General features: G+C 48.5%; 1 protein-coding gene across 12 annotated transcripts in view; it reads left to right on the forward strand.

Annotated features, from left to right (window-relative positions):
• ATXN7L1 (ataxin 7 like 1) overlaps positions 1–20781 on the forward strand; it is a 248244-nt gene that overhangs the window by 188182 nt on the left and 39281 nt on the right. For 11 of the 12 annotated variants that reach the window (XM_023250261.2, XM_023250262.2, XM_023250263.2 and 8 more), the window contains one exon: positions 2723–2945. In XM_023250261.2, coding sequence (XP_023106029.2) covers positions 2723–2945 — 223 coding nt within the window. Of the gene's footprint in view, positions 1–2722; positions 2946–16486; positions 17490–20781 lie in introns of those variants that run through there. The other variant, XM_019825351.3, reaches the window with a different exon arrangement.

The raw sequence follows: 20781 nt of genomic DNA on the forward strand, positions 1-20781 counted from the left end.
TGAGGAATATTTGTTTCTGCACATCCTTTCTCCCTACCCACTTGGTCAGCTTGAGCAAGTGATAAGCAAGTGAGTAAATGAAGAAAGTTCCCAAACAGTAGTAGTAAGAATCAAAGTCATATTTTAATTTTGGAAACCCCTGCCAAAAAAAAAAAAAATTGCTAAGCAGGACACTTCCCAAGGACAGACAGAGTTATGTTGCCCCCAACTGCTCCCGACTGATAACCTCTCTGACCTCCCCCATCAGCAAGGAGATCGGACCAGGTGACTTTCGATCCAGTCCTAACCTTCCGTGATGCTAAGTCCCGCACTTCCTAGTTTCCTGGCTTCAAATCTTGGTCACGGTACACCCCATTTCCTGCCTTCCTGAGAACTGGCTAGGCCCCTGCACACAGCACGGAGGCCCATTCCTTGCGTAGCCATTGGCCCTGACCTTGGCGAGTCACTTCGCCCCTCTGGGTCTTCTTTGGCCAGTCACCCGTGAGGAGGGTGGAGACGTCTAGCAGCTTCCTGCCTGTCTCACAGGAGTCGTAAAGGCCAGTACAACTTCACAAAGGATGAATTCCTCCAAGGAAGATCCTGCCTGAGTAAAATATTTCAATACTTCAGCTGTAATTATTGCCATGATATTCAGGAATCATGAGGGATGAGAAGAGAAGGCGCTGGTGTAAGTATGTCTTGTATTTATGGTAATGGAGAAGAAAGAGACCTTAGTGGCCACCTAGGGACCCACTTCATTTACAGATAAAGACATGGAAACTGAGAATGTGTAAGTGGTGAAGTCCAGATCATAAGCTTAATAATGTGGTGTGGTTGCAGTCGGAGCCTAGATCTCTGGCTCGCAGCCCAGGGTTCTCCCACTACATCACAGAAGATGCCCTGGGATCAGCTCTTGGTTTTCAAGACTTGCAGGATGGTGCTAGGGACTGAACATGTATGCAAGGTCAGCTCTGATTCAATGAAGAAAACTTACCCAGTAAAGTTATTCAGTGTAGGCAACCTACGGGTACTGGTGAGGCCAAAGAACCAAACAATCAGATGATGCTCAAAAATCCACTTTCCCGGGGCGCCTGGGTGGCACAGTCAGTTAAGCGTCCGACTTCAGCCAGGTCAAGATCTCACGGTCCGTGAGTTCGAGCCCCGAGTCAGGCTCTGGGCTGATGGCTCAGAGCCTGGAGCCTGTTTCCGATTCTGTGTCTCCCTCTCTCTCTGCCCCTCCCCCGTTCATGCTCTGTCTCTCTCTGTCCCCAAAATAAATAAACGTTGGAAAAAAAAATTTTTTTTTTAAAAATCCACTTTCCCCCCAATTCCCACTTCATCAGAGGACTAGAGTCAATCTGCTTTGAGACAACCTGGCAGCCCATTGGTATGAGGGAACACAGAGGAACCCCAGAGTCCCATTCCTGATGGTCAGGTTGGTCTTGCTTTCTTCTCCCAGGTCAAGGTGTCTGGAATAACTGCCAGAAAGGTCTCAGTAATGAGAAAAGGCTGATCCCCAGCTTGGAGATAGAAGGACACTGTGGACTGCCATCTTTGCCTTCTACCTTGTTCATTATCACATTCAACACAGATGTCCAGATTTGTGATCTCTTGTTCTTCCCATCAGGACATTTTTTTTTTTTTTTTTAAGATTTTATTTTTGAGTAATCTCTCCACCCACTCTGGGGCTCAAACTTACAACCCTGAGATCAAGAGTCGCATGTTCTACCAACCTAGCCAGCCAGGCACCACCATCAGGACATCTGTTATAATTTCATTTATTTATTCAACACATGAATGAAGCACTAATGATAATGTGGGGCCCTGTCGTAGGCACCAGAAAGCAAGAGGGGACTTAGGATTTCAGAGCCTTCGTCTTTTGGGGGTCCAGGATTCTTTCCTATAATTGTGCATTTTTCTTGAGAGGGGTTCCTTAGCTTGGATCAAATCTGTAGACCTGTAACAGTTAAGAACTTTACCCCATGCACCTGTTTTCTTGGTCAGTGTCCTCATCCTGCCCATTGAATTGAGATCTCAGGGGCTGAGCAAGTGAGAACAAGTGAGGATGTTCATCTGGAGCTCTGGGATTTTCTGTGGAACCTCAAGAGGCTGTGCCTGTCCACCTAAACCCAGGCGCACATCTGTGACTTCTCCCTCAAGCACTGATGCCCTCCCTCAGGTCCTGGCCCAACAGCGGTGGCCCTGGACCTTGGTGAGCCCTGGAGAGGCCACAGTGTCCCATGGACAGATGCCAAGCCACTTTCTGGCACACAAAGACCCTTTTATTCAGCCCTGCTGGTCCTTCAGACCTTTCTGCTTCTGCAGAGAGGGGCGGGGGCGCTGTGGGAGGGGTTCAGGTTCAAGAATTTCCTGTTTGTTCTCTTGGGAGTCCTGCCCTACTCACTGCCCTGAGGGACCTTGTGGCCTCTGAGTAGCTGACTGGGGATTGGCTGTGTGGTTATCCCACTGTGTTCTGATGACAGCTGGTGTCCCCTCTGCTCATCCTATAGAAGTGGTTTCGCAGAAGGATAGCCTGGTAAATGCCTCCTGCGAGAACCTTGGTATATTAGTTTCACGTGTCATTTGATACAGACATTCAGAATGACATTGCTGCTTGTTGGGGAGAGAGGAGTGAATGTCAAGACAAATCGGAGTCAGGACTGGGGCTTCGGGGGTGCCGACCCGGCCAGATAAGCATTTTTCTCTTTGCCTGTGCTGAGTTCTATTCTTTCTTCCTCTGTAGAGAGAAGACACGGTTCAATGTGTAGACCTTCTCCCTCTCCAGCATCTCCACCCTCCAATTCCAGGACATCATTAGGACAGGTGAAAACAAAAGCCTGTCTCAGCGGCCAGAACTCTGCCAACAGCATCTCAAAGCCATTCAAAACGCCCAAAGACAATCTACTTACCTCCAGCAGCAAACAGCACACGGTCTTTTCTGCGAAGGGATCAAGGGACAAAGCATGGTGAGTGTCGGGCACTGGCAGCCGGCAGCTGCCTGTCCCCCACCCCCCCCCCTTGTCCCTGTCACCACAGGAAACCATGTTTACTCTCTGGCTTTGTTCCTGGGCATCGAGTCTGGGAATTTGGGGAATGAGAGGGGGAATGGGACAGAGAAGTGGAATGATGGGGTGAGAAACCCAAACTCCAAGAGGGAACCCAGGACCTGAAAGCACTACATATGCCTGACAGGGGACACTTTGCTGTCCCTGAGAGCTGAGCCAAGTTGGGTCTCAGGAAAGGGTAACAGGGAAATATTCCTCAGTTATGCGGTCATCTCTCAATTTTCTGCCCCAGTGAAGAGAAGCATTGAGGTAAATCATCAAAAGCTCAAACAGTTTGCCTAGGGGGTGTGAGGCCACGGGCCAGCCCCTCGGCCCTGGGAGGCAGGCCCCCGGTGAGCCTCCCTGCCTCAAACAGCCAGGCCTCAGCTCAGGGAATAGCTGCTCACAGAGGCACAGAGGTCATTGGGAACTGACCACTGGAGGAAAAGAGGAAATCCAAAGAGAATGGCACCCCTTTGATGGGGTGGGGGAGAGCTAGCTGCAGGGGGCCCGTGAAGCATCAGAATCTTTTGGTTCATTTTTTTTTGTTTTAATCTCAGTCTTTACCCAAGAGTCAGAAAAGGTGACCCACGGGCTGGACAGTTCAGGGACCTAACTGGAAAGGAGGACAGGAAGCAAAAGGCAAATGTCTTCAAATGCTGACAGCCTCTACTTGGAACACCTAGGACGGGCTTATGACAGAGCCTGTAGCCTTCTCGGTCGGGCGTCGTGAAGGCAGACGGGATAAGTGTGGAGCCTGCCTAATTTATATATTTAAAGGGAAAAAGTGTTCTGTTAATTAATGATCGTTAATTACACTTAAGTTCATCCCTAGTAAAGCTGTGGACTGACATCATCCATCAATTTAATTTGTCACTGCTCTCTGGAAATTATGATGACTTTGTACAGAGCTCATTATGCCAGATCAATGAAAAGAGCCTCTTGCGATAGACTAGAAAGCTTTAGACACAGGTGTCAAGGAGGGGAGTTACCTGTCAAACAGGTGGGCCTGTGGGCAAGCTGTGTTCTCTCGAATTGTTAGGGACGAAGCCGGTTAGGGAAGATCCCCCCAGAGAGTGACGGTTGGTGGCCCCTGGACCTGCTTGCACGGAGTGTCTCTATTTTATCAGTGACCTCCCAGAGCGCCTCCAAGCTTGTTTGCAGAGGCAGCACCAGGTGTCTCAACAGAAGCACAAGCTGTGGGATCCCCACCTGCCTACAGATCTCAGCTGGGTGGCTCTGGGCAAGTTGCTTGATCTGGTGTGTCTCAATTTTCCACATCTATAAAACGGAGCTGATAATAGCTCATCGTATGAGGGTTAAGAGCGCTACAAAGCAGCAAGCGCAATGTCTGGAGCAGAGCACGCATTCGATACATATGTGACAATCATGTCATTGTTGTGTGCGCCAAAGGACGGAGCCCTTATAACTGGCAATAAAGGCCGAGATGTCCAATCTCTCTGAAACACCAGAGAAATGAAGTTGAAAAAGGACAAGGATAAAGTCACTGCTTCAGAGTCCAGAACGGAGGTACCGAGAAACCCGACGAGGAGAGCTGGACAAGGGGCTCGTGAGGAATAAGCCAGAAGGAGAATCAGGAGTTACAGAAGATCCTAGCACGAACACCACAGATGTCCGATGATACACGTGGTCCCGGCAGGGTGAGACACGGCACCAAGCATTCTCGCGGGAGGCCAGCCTTCGGGGAGACCCTGGGTTAGATCAGTGTCCACACTCCGTGGAAGCCAACTCCACACGTGCTCATTAAGACCTGCTATAGGGCAGAAGGTGGTTCTGAAAGAGTCTGAAAAAAATTAGCCAGGGCCCGAAGAAGAGCAACCAAAAGTGTCTCAAGGAGGAAAATCCTTCTTACGGAGAAAACAAAACAAAAAGGGCTCAAAAAACCAGAACGCTTGCCTTGTGTGAAGAGCAGAAAGCTAATGGGTGATGTGCCCACCTTCAAGCAGACAGATCTGAAGGCGGACAAGGGGTGGGCCAGAAGGAGGCTCACTGAAGCCTCGTCCTCCTTTCTCACCTCCAGCCAGCCGGGCCGTCGTCCCCCTGCCCTCTGTCGCCAGGGGTGTGTTTCAGGAAGGCTGTGAAGACTTTTCTTGGAGGCTGGGAGGGCTCCACCTCCGTTCAGGCAGACTTCTCTGGGAGCAGTATAGAAGAGCCAGCACTGAGCCAGGGGGAAAAAAAAAAAAAAAAAAAAAGCCAATTCAAGCCCGGGCTTGGCCACAAACTTTCTGTGTGACCTGAACAAGTCACTTCACTTCTCTGAGTCCCATTTTCAAGCCTGAGTATTTTGTGATTCTAAGTCACAGTCCTCTCAAAAATTCTTAAAGGTTCCTCACTGCCTACTGGATTAAGAGTTAGGCCCCTAGCCCAACATAAGAGACCCTCTACAAACTGGCTCCAAACCCCCTAAATCGTCCAGTACCATCCCATTATCCCAGCTTACCCACTGTGTCTTCCTCTGGTACCTTTGCATAGAACATCCATCCACCTGTCTGCGCTCAATTTAACATTTAATTAGCACCTACTATAATACTATGTGCCAATTCGATAACAAGGCCTGAGGATACATAGGGACCCCAATGTCTCCTATGGCATCCCTGTGCAAGATAGAAAAAGGCCTGGATACAGCCCCGTCCTAGAGTGCACAATTGGCTAATGGTCTTCGTCACCTACTTCCTCAATCAGACATCCTAGTGTAGTGCATAACCTGTACAACTGTACACTGAAGCCTTGGGGATGCAAGATTAAATAAGACACAGACTCTCTTAGGGAGTCTGTAAAAAGAGACATAAGCTAACACAGAATGCAATGGGATAAGAGCCAAGATATTTGTAGCACAAAAGACAGGCACCTACCTTAGCCTGAGAACTCAGAAAAGGTTTTTCAGAAGGGGTCACACATGAGCTGAATTTGAGGGATAAGTAGGAATAATCTAGACAAAGAAAACTGGATTACAATGGTAAATGTTATATATATTTTAACACAATTGTTTTTAACATTTTGAGTGTGGGAAGAGGGTCCCAGGCAAAGGTACCAGAATGTGCAATCGTATTTGCATGCGGGGAGAGGCGGGCAGGGCCATATTAGAAAGTTCCACTGGGTGTGCTAAGTGTAGGGACTGGGAGGCCATCCTGAAAGCCCCATGGGGCTGTTAAAGGAGCAGCTTTGAGTTGCCCCCAGTGTAAAGGATGGCTTGAGGGGCCACTCAGGAAGCAGTGAGGGTGTTTTTGCATAATTCAGGTGAGCTGTGGTGACATCCTGTACCCAGGCAGCAGTCGTGGGCATGTGCAGAAGGAGCCAGCGGGGACAAATACTAGGGAGGAACACGCCACAGGACTCTAGTGTTCATTGCACACACAGCTTGCAATGCAAGAGAAGACTGGTCCAGACTTGGACAACTGGATGTTGACCGGTCCTGTCACTTTCTCAAGAGGAGGATAGAAAGGGCCAGAGTTTAGGGTGGGGAGGAGAGGATGAATTAAACTGGGAAGTCATTGGAGTATGAAGTACAGGCATACCTCAAACATATTGAAGGTTCGGGTCCTGCCACAATGAAGCAAATATCAGGGCGCCTGGGTGGCACAGTCGGTTAAGCGTCCGACTTCAGCCAGGTCACGATCTCACGGTCCGTGAGTTCGAGCCCTGCGTTAGGCTCTGGGCTGATGGCTCAGAGCCTGGAGCCTGTTTCCGATTCTGTGTCTCCCTCTCTCTCTGCCCCTCCCCCGTTCATGCTCTGTCTCTCTCTGTCCCAAAGAAAATAAATAAACGTTGAAAAAAAAAATTAAAAAAAAAAAAACAACAATGAAGCAAATATCACGATAAAGCAAGTCACATGAATTTTTTGGTTTCCCAATGCATATAAAAGTTATGTACACACTTCACTGTAGTCTGTGAAGTGTGTAATAGCATTGTGTCTAAAGAAAACAATGTATACACCTTAATTTAAAAATACTTTATTGCTATAAAATGTGCTAATCATCATCTGAGCTTTCTTTTTTTTTTTTCAATCTGAGCTTTCAATGAGACGTAATCGTTCTGCTGGTGGAGGGTCTTGCCTCGAGTTGATGGTTACTGAAGGTTGGGCGACTGGCAGTTTTTTTTTTAATTTAATTTAATTTTTTAAATTTGCATCAAAATTAGCATATAGTGCAACAATGATTTCAGGAGTAGATTCCTTAGTGCCCCTTACCCATTTAGCACACCCCCCTCCCACAACCCCTTCAGTAACCCTCAGTTTGTTCTCCATATTTATGAGTCTCTTCTGCTTTGTCCCCCTCCCTGTTTTTATATTATTTTTATTTCCTTTCCCTTATGTTCATCTGTTTTGTCTCTTAAAGTCCTCATATGAGTGAAGTCATATGATATTTGTCTTTCTCTGACTAATTTCGCTTAGCATAATACCCTCCAGTCCCATCCATGTAGTTGCAAATGGCAAGATTGCATTCTTTTTGATTGCCGAGTAATACTCCATTGTGTATATATATGTATATACCACATCTTCTGTATCCATTCATCCATCAGTGGACATTTGGGCTCTTTCCAGACTTTGGCTGTTGTTGATAGTGCTACTATAAACATGGGGGTGCATGTGCCCCTTCGAAACAGCACACCTGTATCCCTTGGGTAAATAACCTAGTAGTGCAATTGCTGGGTCGCAGGATAGTTCTATTTTTAATTTTTTGAGGACCCTCCACACTGTTTTCCAGAGTGGCTGCACCAGCTTGCATTCCCACCAACAATGCAAAAGAGATCCTCTTTCTCTGCATCCTCGCCAACATCTGTTGTTGCCTGAGTTGTTAATTTTAGCCATTCTGACAGGTGTGAGGTGGTATCTCATTGTGGTTTTGATTTGTATTTCCCTGATGATGAGTGATGTTAAGCATTTTTTCATGTGTCGGTTGGCCATCTGGATGTCTCCTTTGGAAAAGTGTCTATTCATGTCTTTGGCCCATTTCTTCACTGGATTATTTGTTTTTTGGGTGTTGAGTTTGGTAAGTTCTTTATAGATTTTGGATACTAACCCTTTATCTGATATGTTGTTTGCAAATATCTTCTCCCATTCTGTCAGTTGCCTTTTAGTTTTGCTGATTGTTTCCTTTGCTGTGCAGAAGCTTTTTATTTTGATGAGGTCCCAATAGCTCATTTTTGCTTTTGCTTCCCTTGCTTCTGCAGACGTGTTGAGTAAGAAGTTGCCATGGCCGGGGTCAAAGAGTTTTTGCCTCTAGGATTTGATGGCTTCCTTCCATCCATTTTGAGTTTATTTTTGTGTCTGGTGTAAGAAAGTGGTCCAGGTTCATTCTTCTGCATGTCGCTGTCCAGTTTTCCCAGCACCACTTGCTGAAGAGACTGTCTTTATTCCATTGGATATTCTTTCCTGCTTTGTCAAAGATTAGTTGGCCATATGTTTGTGCATCCATTTCTGGGTTCTCTATTCTGTTCCGTTGATCTGAGTGTCTGTTTTTGTGCCATGTGGCAATTTTTAAAGTAAGACAACAGCAAACAAAGTTTACCACATTGGTGGATTCTTCAAGAACGATTTCTCTGCAGCTTCCCATGCTGTTTGATAGCATTTTACCCACTTCAGAATTGGAATCAGCCCTCTCAAACCCTGCCACTAAATTTATGTAATGTTCTCTTTTTTTTAACGTTTATTTATTTGTGTGAGAGAGACAGCGTGAGCAGGGGTGGGGCAGAGAGAGGGGGGACAGAGGATCCAAAGCAAGCTCTGTGCTGACAGCAGCAAGCCCAATGCGTGGCTCGAACTCATGAACTGTGAGATCATGACCTGAGCTGAAGTTGGATGCTAAACCGACTGAGCCACCCAGCCGCCCCAGTTTATACAATATTCTAAATCCTCTGTCGTCATTTCAACTATTTTCTGGGCATCTTCCCCAGGAGTAGATTCCATCTCAGGAAACCACTTTCTCTGCTCATGCATCAGAAGCAACTCCTCATCCATTAAAGTTCCATCGTGAGATCGTGGCCATGCAGCCCCATCCTCAGGCTCCTCATTCTCATCTCATTCCATCTTCTCATCCTAGTTCTGCTGTTTCCACCTGTCTGCAGTTACTTCCTGCACTACAGTCTCGAACCCCTCTTAATTCACTTAATAGTGAATTCTTTCCAAATGGTTTTCAGTTAACTTTGCCTAGATCCATTAGAGGAATTACAATCTGTGGCAGCTATAGCCTTATGAAGTCTATTTCTTAAATAATAAGACCTGAAATACATAATGATTCCTTGATCCATAGGCTACAGAATGTATGTTGTGTTAACAGGCATAAGAACAACATGAACCTCATTGTATCTACATCAGAGCTCTAGGGTGACCAGATTCATTGTCAATAAGCAATCCTATTCTGGGGCACCTGGGGCACTCAGTCGGTTAAGCATCCGACTTCAGCTCTGGTCATGATCTCACAGTCCATGAGTTTGAGCGCGTGTCAGGCTCTGTGCTGACAGCTTGGAGCCTGGAACCTGCTTCAGATTCTGTGTTTGTCTCTCTCTCTCTTTCTGCCCCTCCCCCACTTGACCTCTGTCTCTCTCTGTCTCTGTCTCTCTCTCTCTCAAAAATAAATAAACATTAAAAAAATTTTTTTAAATAAGCAGTCATATTTTGGAAGGCATCTTTTCTGAGTAGTAGGTCTCAACATGGGCTTCAAATACTCAGAAAACTATGTTGTAAACAGAGTGCCGTCGTCCAGGTTTTGTTGTATTGGTTAGAGAGCACAGGCAGAGTAGATTTAGTGTGATTCTTAAGGACGCTAGGATTTTCGGAATCATAAATGAGCATTAGCTTTAACTTAAAGTCACCAGCTGCCTTAACAGGAGAGTCAGCCAGTCCTTCAAAGCTTTAAAGCCAGGCATTGACTTCCCTCTCGCTATGAAAGTCCCAGATGGCATCTTCTTCCAGGAGAAGGCTGCTTCACCTGCACTGAAAATCGGTTGTTTAGTGTAGCCACCTTCATTAATGATCTCAGCTAGATCTTCCGGAGAGTTACTCCAGCTTCTACATCAGCACCTTCTGTTTCACCCTGCCCTTTCATGTTATGGAGATTCCTTAAGCCTCATGAACCAACCTCTGCTAACTTCAAGTGTTTTTTTCTGTCACTTCCTCGCCTCTCTCAGCCTGCATAGAATTGAAGAGAGTTGGGCCTTGCTCTGGATTAGGCTTTGCTTAAAGGAATGTCGTGGCTGGTTTGATCTTCTGTCCAAGACCACTCAAACTTTCTCCTTAGCAGCAATAAGGCTGTTTTGCTTTCTCATCATTCACGTGTTCACTGGAGTAGCACTTTTAATTTCCTTCAAGAACTTTTCCTTTGCGTTCACAACTTGGCTAACTGTGTGGTGCGAGGGGCCTAGCTTTTGGTCTGTCTTGGCTTTCCACAGGCCTTCCTCACTAAGTTTAATCGTTTCTAGCTTTTGGTTTCAAGTGAAAGACGTGTGACTTTTTTTCCCTTGAACACTTACAGGCTATTGTAGGGTTATTCACTGGCCTGATTTCGATATTTTTTTTTAAGTTTATTTATTTATTTTTGAGAGCGAGAGAGAGCATACAGGAGGAGCAGAGAGAGAGGGAGAGAAAGAGAGAGAATCCCAAGCAGGCTCCGCACTGTCAGCACAGAGCCCAACGTGGGGCTCGATCTCACAAACCGTGAGATCATGACCTGAGCTGAAACAAAGAGTCAGATGCCTAAACAACTTAGCCCCCCAGGTGTCCCTTGATTTCAATAATTGTCGTGTTTCAGGGAATAGGGAGTCCCGAGGAAAGGGAGAGAGACAGGGAACAACTGGTCAGTGGACCAATCAATACACGTGTTTATCACCTAGTTTGCGATCTCGTATGGTGGTTCGTGGCACCCCAAAACAATTATTACAATAGTAACATCAAAGATCGCTGACAACAAATATAATAATAATGAAAAGATTGAAATATTGCAAGAATTACCAAAATGTGACCCAGAGGCATGAAGTAAACCCGTGCCATTGGAAAAATGGTGCCAATGGCCTTATTCACCGCAGCGTTGCCACACAGCCTTAGTTTGTAAAAAAAAAAAAAAAAAAAAAAAAAAACACAGTTTGTGCAAAGTTCAACAAAGGGAAATGCAGTAAAACTAGGCATCCCTGTATCCGAGGAAGGTCCGCATAGAGATGTTCGGTTGGTGGCATTGCACGTTTGGACCCAGAGGTCAGGAGAGAGGTGTGGGCTGGGAATGGAGCTTTGACAGTCATCAGTGGAGACACAGGCCTTCAGACCGTAGGTACAGATGCACCCTCTGGGGAAGGTACGTGGCTTGAGAGAAGCAGGGGCCGAGGGCAGGGCCAAGGAGAGTCAGGGGCCCCGGGGAAGACAGCCCTGAGGAGGCAGGGACTGCAAAGTCAAGATTCTTCCCACAGCATCCTGGCCCTCTTTCCTGGTCCAAATCCCCCACTGCCCTCACTGCCTGTCCCACTGGCCACCTTCCTCTACCTGCCGTTCACGCATTCCCTCCTTGCAGGCCACTGGTATGCTGGCATCTCCCTTTTAATTCCCAGGACCCTTCATTTTTACCTTTCCCATGACTCTGTCCATGGTCTGCCACAGGTGAGACCTCGTGTCATTCCTTCTGCTCAAAAGTAATTGCGGAATCTCCTGCATGGTGGGGCCTCACGCTCCACAAACATGGTCCCCTTGTCAGTAAATATTTGTCGAATTGAGTGAAATTGATCTGACCGTTGAAAAGGATTGTAAGATTTCTATTCTTGGGACAGTTAACCTTTTATCTACACGTGTTTGGGCTGGTGCCATCCAATGGAAATGTAATGTGTGACACGCGTGGAAATGTAAAGTTTCTAGCAGCCACGTTGGAAAAAGGGAAAGGAAACAATTTTTAATATAGTTTATTTAACCTAATATACCTACTATCTTATAATTTCAACATAAATCAGTGAGATAATTTTCTGGTTTTTTCCCTAATATATCCACTATCTTATAATTCCAACATATAACCAGCGAGACAATTTTTACTTTTTTCCTAATATATCCACCGTCTTATAATTTCAACGTATAATCAGCGAGATAATTTTTGTTTTTTTGTTCTACCAAGTCTTCGAAATCCTGTGTTTTACACCTACAGCACCCGTCACTTTGGACACCAAATTTTCATCAGAAATATTTTATCCTTTTTTAGGTTTCATAAACAACTAGAGATCATAAAATGAATTCGCAAACCCAAGTTGTTCCAGACACATTTAAACATTTTCTTTCTTTCTTTCTTTCTTTCTTTCTTTCTTTCTTTCTTTCTTTCTTTCTTTCTTTCTTTCTTTTTATGTTTATTTATCTTAGAGAGAGAGTGTGCAAGTGGGGAAGGGGCAGAGAGAGAGAGGGAGACAGAGGATCTGAAGCGGGCTCTGTGCTGACAGCGTGGAGTCCGACACAGGTCTCAAGCCCACAACATCATGATCTGAGCCGAAGTCGGACACTTAACCACCCAGGCGCCCCTAGACATTTTCTAATAACTGAATCAAACTGATTCAAATTACATAAAATTCAAAATTCAGTTCCTCAACCACTTTTTTAAATGCTCAATAGCCACAAATGGCTAGTGGCTGCTGTGTCAGACCGCACAAACCTGGACACCTTGGCCAGGTGACCCTTGGTAAGCCCCTCTGGTTCTTTGATTCACAGGTGTATGAATGTGGCTCCTGGCGTCTCTGGGATGTTATGCTCCCCGCTGGAACTGATAGATTCTAGGGTGGAAGGAACATTTGCTCTTCTCCCACATTAGCCTGCTGCTGTTAGGTGTGAGGTGGGAACCGGCCTGGAGGTCCCAGTCGGGCCGTGCAGAGACTCCCCTGCCCCAGAAGAGCTCTGTAGCAGCCCCTAGAGGTCAGAAAAGCATAAGTCTTGGGTGCAGGTGGTGGACTGTGGCCTTCAGATTAGACTTAACATCAGGTTAGGGGCACCTTTTTCCAAGTAGCTCAAACTCCCATGTACGGAAATAAAAACACCACTCCTGAGTTGAGGCTGACCTCCTGGCATCTCACGCAAGGTGAAATGGCCCCTGGGTTTGTTATTTGCTCCCTTCTGTGGATGGGGAGGTTAGAAAATGATTCCGCGTTAGAAGAAAGGGAGAAACAGAGAGGGCATCCTTGTGCTACCAAATTTGTCCCGTGCAGGTCTGCCCAGCAGCACTCCCAGCGCCGCCCCCGCCCAGCCCCCAGTCAGAGCCCCTCTCCACTGGTGCATGGTCCTGCAGGGGGTCAGGCCAGAGAATACCCTGCCCGTGGTCTTGCCATCCAGGTGTCCATGGAGCCCATAAAGGTGGAGGGAGGGGCACAAGATGATTCTGTCTCTAGGTGGAAGTCAAAAGGGATTTATGGCTATTCAGCCCTTTTGAGCTAAAATGAACATTTCAGCCTTTACTTCTGATTTCCTACTCAGCCAGGGGACTAGCCCCGCATAGGGACTAAGGCAGTCTGACTTTCCCACCTGCTGTCACTTCGGCTATCCTAGTCCAGGAAGGGAGCCATAGGGAACTGAAACCTGCAAACCCGTTGATGTGGGCGGGAGCAGGGAGGAGGCTTTCCTCCCTGCATGGCTTGTTGCCTTCTCTTTGGGCCTTATCAACCCACACGTGTGTGCTGAATGCTAAATACGCTCAGCTATTAAAAATGCAGGAGATGAGCCCGCTGCTCCAGAAGGAAAATGAGCCAGAGCAAAAGAAAAATCAGCAGGCTCCCTGGCCTCCTGCGTGTGCCCGACAGTGAGGTGGGGGAGGGTGTCCCTCTCCTTCCTCAGGCAGGGCTCCTCTGGATGCTTAGAATGAGGGCTGTGTCCCCCTGGAGCAGTGGAGGTTTGGGGAGTAGGAGTGGTGTGGAAGTCTTTCCCAGCACTCTCTGCAGAGGGGGAAGAGCTGAGAGGCCCTGGCTGAGTGCCTTGGGAGAAACGAGGCTGGCTTATCGGTTCTTGCCTGGTGTTGCCATGAAGTGGGGGCAAGACCACGGCTCCGTATTAATGGCTCCCAGAGGACATAGGGAGTCTTCTCCGGGCTCCCGCTTGGGGAATTCTCAGAGATCCGAAGTGCTGCAGACCCTCCAGGTGACCCAACTTACCCTCTGATCACCCAGATTCTTAGGATTCTTGCGGCGGCCTCTGCCTGGTCTCCCTACCCCTCACCGTGCCCTTCCCCAGTCTGCCGTCCACACCCCCCACCTGAGTGCATCATGCCCCTGCCCTGCTCACAACTCTCCAGGGTCTCTCAGTTGTTTGCCTACAGAGCAGAGGCTTAACCTCTTCGGAGGTGGACATACGATCTGGCATTTCCCACTTGTCCAACTGCTGCCGCCAACACTTTTAACTCCTTCATTTCATATTCCAGGCGTCCCAGTCTATTTGTAGCTCCTCAGACGTGCCTCCATGTGCTGGCATGTGCTGTTTCCCTTACCAGAAGCAACCTTTCTGCATGTGTGTCACTTCCTCCATGAAGTCTCCCCAGACTTTTCTTTTTTTAACTTTTTTTTTTTTAACGTTTATTTATTTTTGAGACAGAGAGAGACAGAGCATGAACGGGGGAGGGTCAGAGAGAGGGAGACACAGAATCCGAAACAGGCTCCAGGCTCCTAGCTGTCAGCACAGAGCCCGACGCAGGGCTCGAACTCACGGACCGCGAGATCGTGACCTGAGCCGAAGTCAGCCACTCAACCGACTGAGCCACCCAGGCGCCCCAACTTTTTTTTTTTAATGTTTGTTTCTTTTTGAGAGAGACAGAGACAGAGCGTGGGTGGGGGAGGGGCAGAGAGAGAGAGGGAGACACAGAATCCGGAAGAGGCTCCAGGCTCTGAGCTGTCAGCACAGAGCCCGACACGGGGCTCGAACTCATGAACCACAAGATCAGGACCTGAGTCGAAGTCAGATGCTTAACCGACTGAGCCACCCAGGCGCCCCTTCCCAGACTTTTATGCTTCTTCCTCTAAGCTCCCACTAGCACTCAAGCTACTGCTGTAAGAGCCTTCGTTGTTTATTATACTCATTTGCATCTTTATCCTCCCCTGCCTCCATCTGGACCTTTAGCTCCCTGGCCTCCTGTGGTGTAGCATGGAATCCAGCATCCCAGCAAATATTTGCTAAGTGAATGAATAATGAGTGAATGAATGAAGGAGCTTGTGAAATAGAACTGCTCCTTTCCCCCTCCTCATGCGATTTTTCTGATGCTAAAGGAAACGACAGGTATAAATAGCTATCTTTTGAGTTCTGGGTGAGAAATCAGACTGCCAGGCTCCCATCATGGGACTGTTGTCCCTGTCACAATTATGAGAGTTGGGAAGGGAGAAGTATGGTCCTGGATGATAAAAAGGAAAAACCTTTGTGCTCTGGCAAGAAGGGGAAGCTGTTTTCCCTTAAATTAAGGAAGAGGCGAGTTCAGCGCATCCTTGTACCATGGCCTCTGCCTGCGTTTGCACCCATGTCCCAGGACGCACTTGACTGCGAGGAAAACCCTAATCAGAAGGGAACCAAGGAGTCGGTATAGCATCCCACAGAAGTCCCTCCCTAGACCCCACTTACAAATGCAGCCCCTCACACAAGACATGAGGGGGGCATTCTGGGGCTGGTTTTTACCCCTAGTGGTGCAGGTTTGGGTGTTAAGGGAGCAGTGGGGCAGAGGGTGAGGGGGGGAAAGGCAGGTAGAGGAAGGGAAGTAGATGGAGGTTACTGTGATGAGCCCCAGAGGGAGGGAATGGAAAGGGCAGTCATGAGAGGATGGGAGGAACAGGCCAGAATGTTAGAGCATCCGGGGGGACCATGTCCCTTCCAGGACACAGAGGCATAGGAACTGAAACACTTGAGTGCTGCAGGCTCACTGGGTTTTCAGATGATCAAGATAAGGACAATGGACAGCTCCTTGTGTAGAAACTCAGCTGACCTTGTCAAGTCCCAAAAGTGCTCAGAAATAGGGACTAGAGTCTAGGGAAGGAACATACAGGCTAGGACAGCTGGGGAAGGAAACAAATGACATGACCGAGAAAGGGAGGAGGAGCCACAAAGATTAGTAGTCACCGTCCTCTGTGCTCGCACTGCACATGGTACTTATTAGACGCCTCCAGAGCCTCACGTCTGCTCGGTGACAAGATGAGGAAGCAGCCCACACTGATGAAGAGAATGGTCCAAGATTACAGCTGGACGATGGTGGAGCTGGGACTCTACCCCAGGACTTCTCACTGCCAGTGCTAAGATCAGGTGCACCGTCCTGAGAGCTGCTTGAAGTCAAGCCCCACTGCTGCCCTTCACTTTGCTGATTGAATGCCCTGAAGCAACCTTTCTAAACCCCAGGTTCCTCCTCTATAAACTGGGGGTGAAGGTTAGGTATGATCTTCCATAGCCTCCTGGCCAGCAGTGGCAAGTGCTCAGTATATGAGTGTCAAGAGACAATGAGAGGAGTAGTGGATGGGGGGTGGGGATCGACAAGCCCCCCCCCCCCCCCGCCCTCCTTTGTAATCACTCTGGCTCCTCCACCAGGAAGGGAGACAGCTGCAGGCTGCCACTTACCTCCAGCGTTTGTTCTGGCGGAGCACTGGTTTGGTTTTATCGTGTTATGTGACTTAACCTTCACTGAGAACATTAATTCACTCATCGACCATTCACCGAGCCCTTCCTCAGTGCCAAATAATGCATATGTCACTGAGGTAACTCCAGAGCAACATGGACACTTGGTCAAGGTCCTTGTCCTCAGGTAGCCCATTTTCTGGTCAGGCCACATTAACATAGAACTGAGACCTTGCCATTTGACATGATAAATGTGGCACAAACACCTAGGAAGGAACAGCCAGCCCTGAGAGAGAAGAGGACATTTCATCTGGATCTGGGCAGATGGGGGAGTATTCACCCGGAGGAGGGAGGAGGCCACCGCCACAGAAGGAACCGCCCAGCCCACATAAAGGCCCGGAGCCAAGCTGAGAGCTGGGTGTTTAAGGAGCGGTAAGAGCCCCACCAGGCTGTGGGGGAAGGTTCCCCAGGGCGCGGGCTGTGGGGGGCTGGGCTGTGAGGTTGGACTCTGGACAGCGGGGAGCCCGCCAAGCCTTTGGAACAGCAGGACGGCGGGGTCAGATTTGCACGGGAGCTGAGTGGAGGCTGAGAAGAGGCTGGGACGGAAAGACTGGTGGTAGGGATTTTCATCAGTGTTCAGGCGAGCAACGATAACCAGCAGGTAGACCTGTGAGTGACCGAATGTCAGGAAAGAGCCAAGGTCTCTGACTGGATGGTGATGTTGTGAACCAGAAGAGTTTGTTTTTTGTTTTTTGTTTTAATACAAAGTATTTAGTTTGGGACAAAGAATTTCCTGAGTCTGCTGTAGGTCCATGTCAAGTCTCCAGCTCTTGATGGTTTAAACAGTGTGCTCAGTGTTCTGGATGGAGGTGTTTGGGGTGCAGGGCTGCCTGCCCAGGATTCCATGTGGAGAAGAAAAGAGCAGAGTGAGTGACACCCTGGCTCCCAGGCCACTTATGAGGGAAGACGCTCCCTGGGGCTCTTCATGTGTGAAGGACGGTGGGGAGCAGAGGCTGGGGCACCCACAGGCAGCCAGGGACACCGTGCCATTTGTGCATCCCCAGTCTGCTCAGAACAAGCTTCCTGAAAGCAAAAGCTGAGGACCTGAGCCCAGGGCTTGGCTCCGGGCCTCCCCTGGCAGGGGGTGAAGGAGGATGTTCTGTGAGGAGTCCTCTCCCCTCCCCACTGCCCCCCAGTCGGTGTTGGCTCCTGGGCCCGAGAGAGACAGTGAATGTCTTGGCTGTGCTGGGTCTGGAAGGCGAGGAACAGGCCGGGCAGACGGGAGCCGCCTGCAGCTCTGGTAGCGGGAGCCAATGACCTCTGGTGGCTACAGAGGGGAGCGCTCCTGCTTGCTTCTCCAGAGCCTGTCCTGGGCTGGGGGGGGAGGGGGGAGGGCGGGGTTGGGGTTCTGTTCTGCTCTGCGCCAGCGCTCCCTCCAGGATCCACTTGCTTCCTGGTCGCTGACATCTCAAGTCCTGCCCTCAGAGGCTCTGATACCATTTATGCCTTGATGTGAATTTCACTCAGTATTCGTTTTAACTGACACTTTTAGTTGTCAGAGCAGGTGCAATTGGTCTGGCCTAGGGTTGGTCTCACACTCCTCCTGGATGCGCCACCCAAGGCAGCAGCACAGCAGGCAAGCTGGTCCAAGTGCACTCTAGAGACAGCCTGTCCTGCACGACTTACCCTGCTGTGCCAGGACTCTGTTTTCCCTTCTTCATCTTCCTCTCCTCTAGCTTGCTGATTTTTTCCCACAGTCTTAGGGCATTACGACTCACCAGGAATGGCATTTAGTGCCTGTTGATCTCCCAGCGGGTTTGGGGACCACCTTCTGAGCTCCGGGCCTTGCGAAACCCTGATTAACCAAAGTGCTGGAGAGACTTAACAGAGGCTGGTGCTGGGGCCTTCTGCCTCCAGGAGAGAACCCATGCAGTCAGTCTTACAGAAGATGTCTTAGAGCCAGAAGGACCCCCGTTACCTCCTGCTCACTTTTCCTCCAGAGTGCGTTCTCCAGCTGGGATCTCTAACCTCTTGTCCAGGCTTGGGCCGTGCATACAAGATCAGGGATTGAGAAGCAATGGGGAAGGGAAGATGTCCTACCTAGTTCTGTTTTTCCTCTTCACTACACCCCCAAAAGTGATCCTCCCCTGGGTGAATATGGTAAATATGGAAGGCCACCAGCCCCTTCCTCCTCCCGCCTTGTGTGGCCCTCCCTCCATTGTCGGACCGGAAGGCAAAGAGGACACAAGTTTCTGATGAGTTGCACCTCAGAGGTATACCCCACAAGACTCAGGGTCAGTAGGGAGAGGGGACAGCACAATCTTCTCTCCCCTTTTTATTTTAGCTCCAATTTGTTGAAGGCCAACTGTGTGCCCAGCACTTTGCTAAGCACTCCGTTTGTATGATCTCATGTAATCACCTCAAATCTCTACCATGATCTTCATTTTACTGATAGGGAAACTGAGGCCCAGAGTGGTAAGTTCCTGAAATAAGGTAGGGAGGGCAGCCCCCATATGCCTATACGAGTCTGTCCCCGCTGAGGAGGCAGGGAGGAACTGAAACCGGCACATTTCCGCTTTCCAGGTCAGCCACCCTCTTCTAATTCTCACAGAAGTCCTTACGGGCTTGCCGAGGCCCTGGACTCGGGAAGTCTGATGGCTTTTCTACCATAAGGCAACTGGCAGGATTCGCATCTAGGTTTGTCTGATGTGAAGCCTATATTCCTAACGATTATCCTAAACTATCTTGCAGCACCCCGTAGAGCAATGACATCCAACCCTCCTTGTTTCACTTGCTCCTGGCCACTTTTACAATTCATCGAAGTCCCCAGGTTCATCTCTCCCCCATTCATAATGGGCTGAAGGGAAAGTCCTACATCTTCTCAGTGGCTAACCACCTCTCCTCCGAGTTGATGGAGATGTTGGCCCATCACCCAAGTCACTGATGGAGATGTTCTAACCTTCCTGGCCGGCGACAGGCCCCTGTGAGCTCTGCTGGGTACCGCTCTGGGCTGGCACGAGACCCCGCTACCCAATCTTTTTTGCCTCTGCTGCCAGGGCCTCTCACCCCCAATAGCTCTGTGGTCTGACCACGTTTTCCCAGTTTATTGAGGGTGGGTTATATGGGAGCGAATCCAAAGCTGTGCAAAGGCCAGGAGAGAGTAAACACAGTGCTTTCTCCCTGACCACCGGACCTGACCCTCAGCCACAAAATAATATTAGATTAATCTGGCAGGTTTTTTTTTTTTTAATTTATGTGCTCTGTGGTTGATTACCCTGTTTTCTGTTTGCTTAAGGTGTTTACAAATTGGCTTTCTAAAAGTTTTTCCCAATCTGTTTTTCCAGATTAAAAAAAAAAAAAAATTGATTCATTCATCGGGATTTACATAGTGCCTCCTCTATCCATTGAGGACTTTGTAGCTCTGTTACTGAGGCTGAATCTTAGCAATTGCCTGACCCTCAGGCTTTAAGAATGTCCCAGGTATTTCTTCCACTTGAAGAATTTAAACTTGATGTAAATAATGTCCTGATAGCTGCTCCCAGAATGCATCCAAATGAGCCAAATTTAATTCCTTCTCTGAGGATCTTTTAAAATAGAGTAAATCCCTCCTTTTATTTGGGATGACTTAAATACTGTCATTGCTTAGAAGGCAGGAGGCTGGGTGAGGTGGCCTGTTCAAGGATCTGGCAGTGACTCAGAGATCCTCAAAATTCTGCCAGGCCAGTAGCACAGGCACATGGGCCTTTGTCGAAAGAATTGGTGGGAAGAAATCAGACAGCTGAGAACTCTCATCAGACACATAACCCACAGCACAAATACCATATGTCTTCGGGCTCTTGCCTGTCAAATCCATCTTTACCCTGCGCCGGTAAGTAGAGCAGAGCTGGCAACGATTTCTGCAGGCCTCCAGATTTTCTGAACCGTTCTTTTAAGACTTATCTGTTGATGATGAAAGAATAAATCAGATCCACAGGACCTTGTAGCTGGCAGGAGAGCAGCTGGTCCCGAAAGACACGGGTGGCCCTTGAAACGGCACCGTGAGATTCTTCCACCTCTGCTCTTTTGCAGACATCACCCCGGGCAGGAATCCACTTGGTGCCGGGAGAGCCATTTTTCTTAAAGCCAGAGCAGCCTCCTCGGTCCTGAATGATAAATGCAGACAGGCACTCAGGAAGAAGACATGGCAGCCAAAGCAGCAGAAAAGAAGCAAGGTGGATG

Source organism: Felis catus, chromosome A2 (assembly GCF_018350175.1).
Source record: "Felis catus isolate Fca126 chromosome A2, F.catus_Fca126_mat1.0, whole genome shotgun sequence".
Taxonomy (NCBI): Eukaryota; Metazoa; Chordata; class Mammalia; order Carnivora; family Felidae; genus Felis; species Felis catus.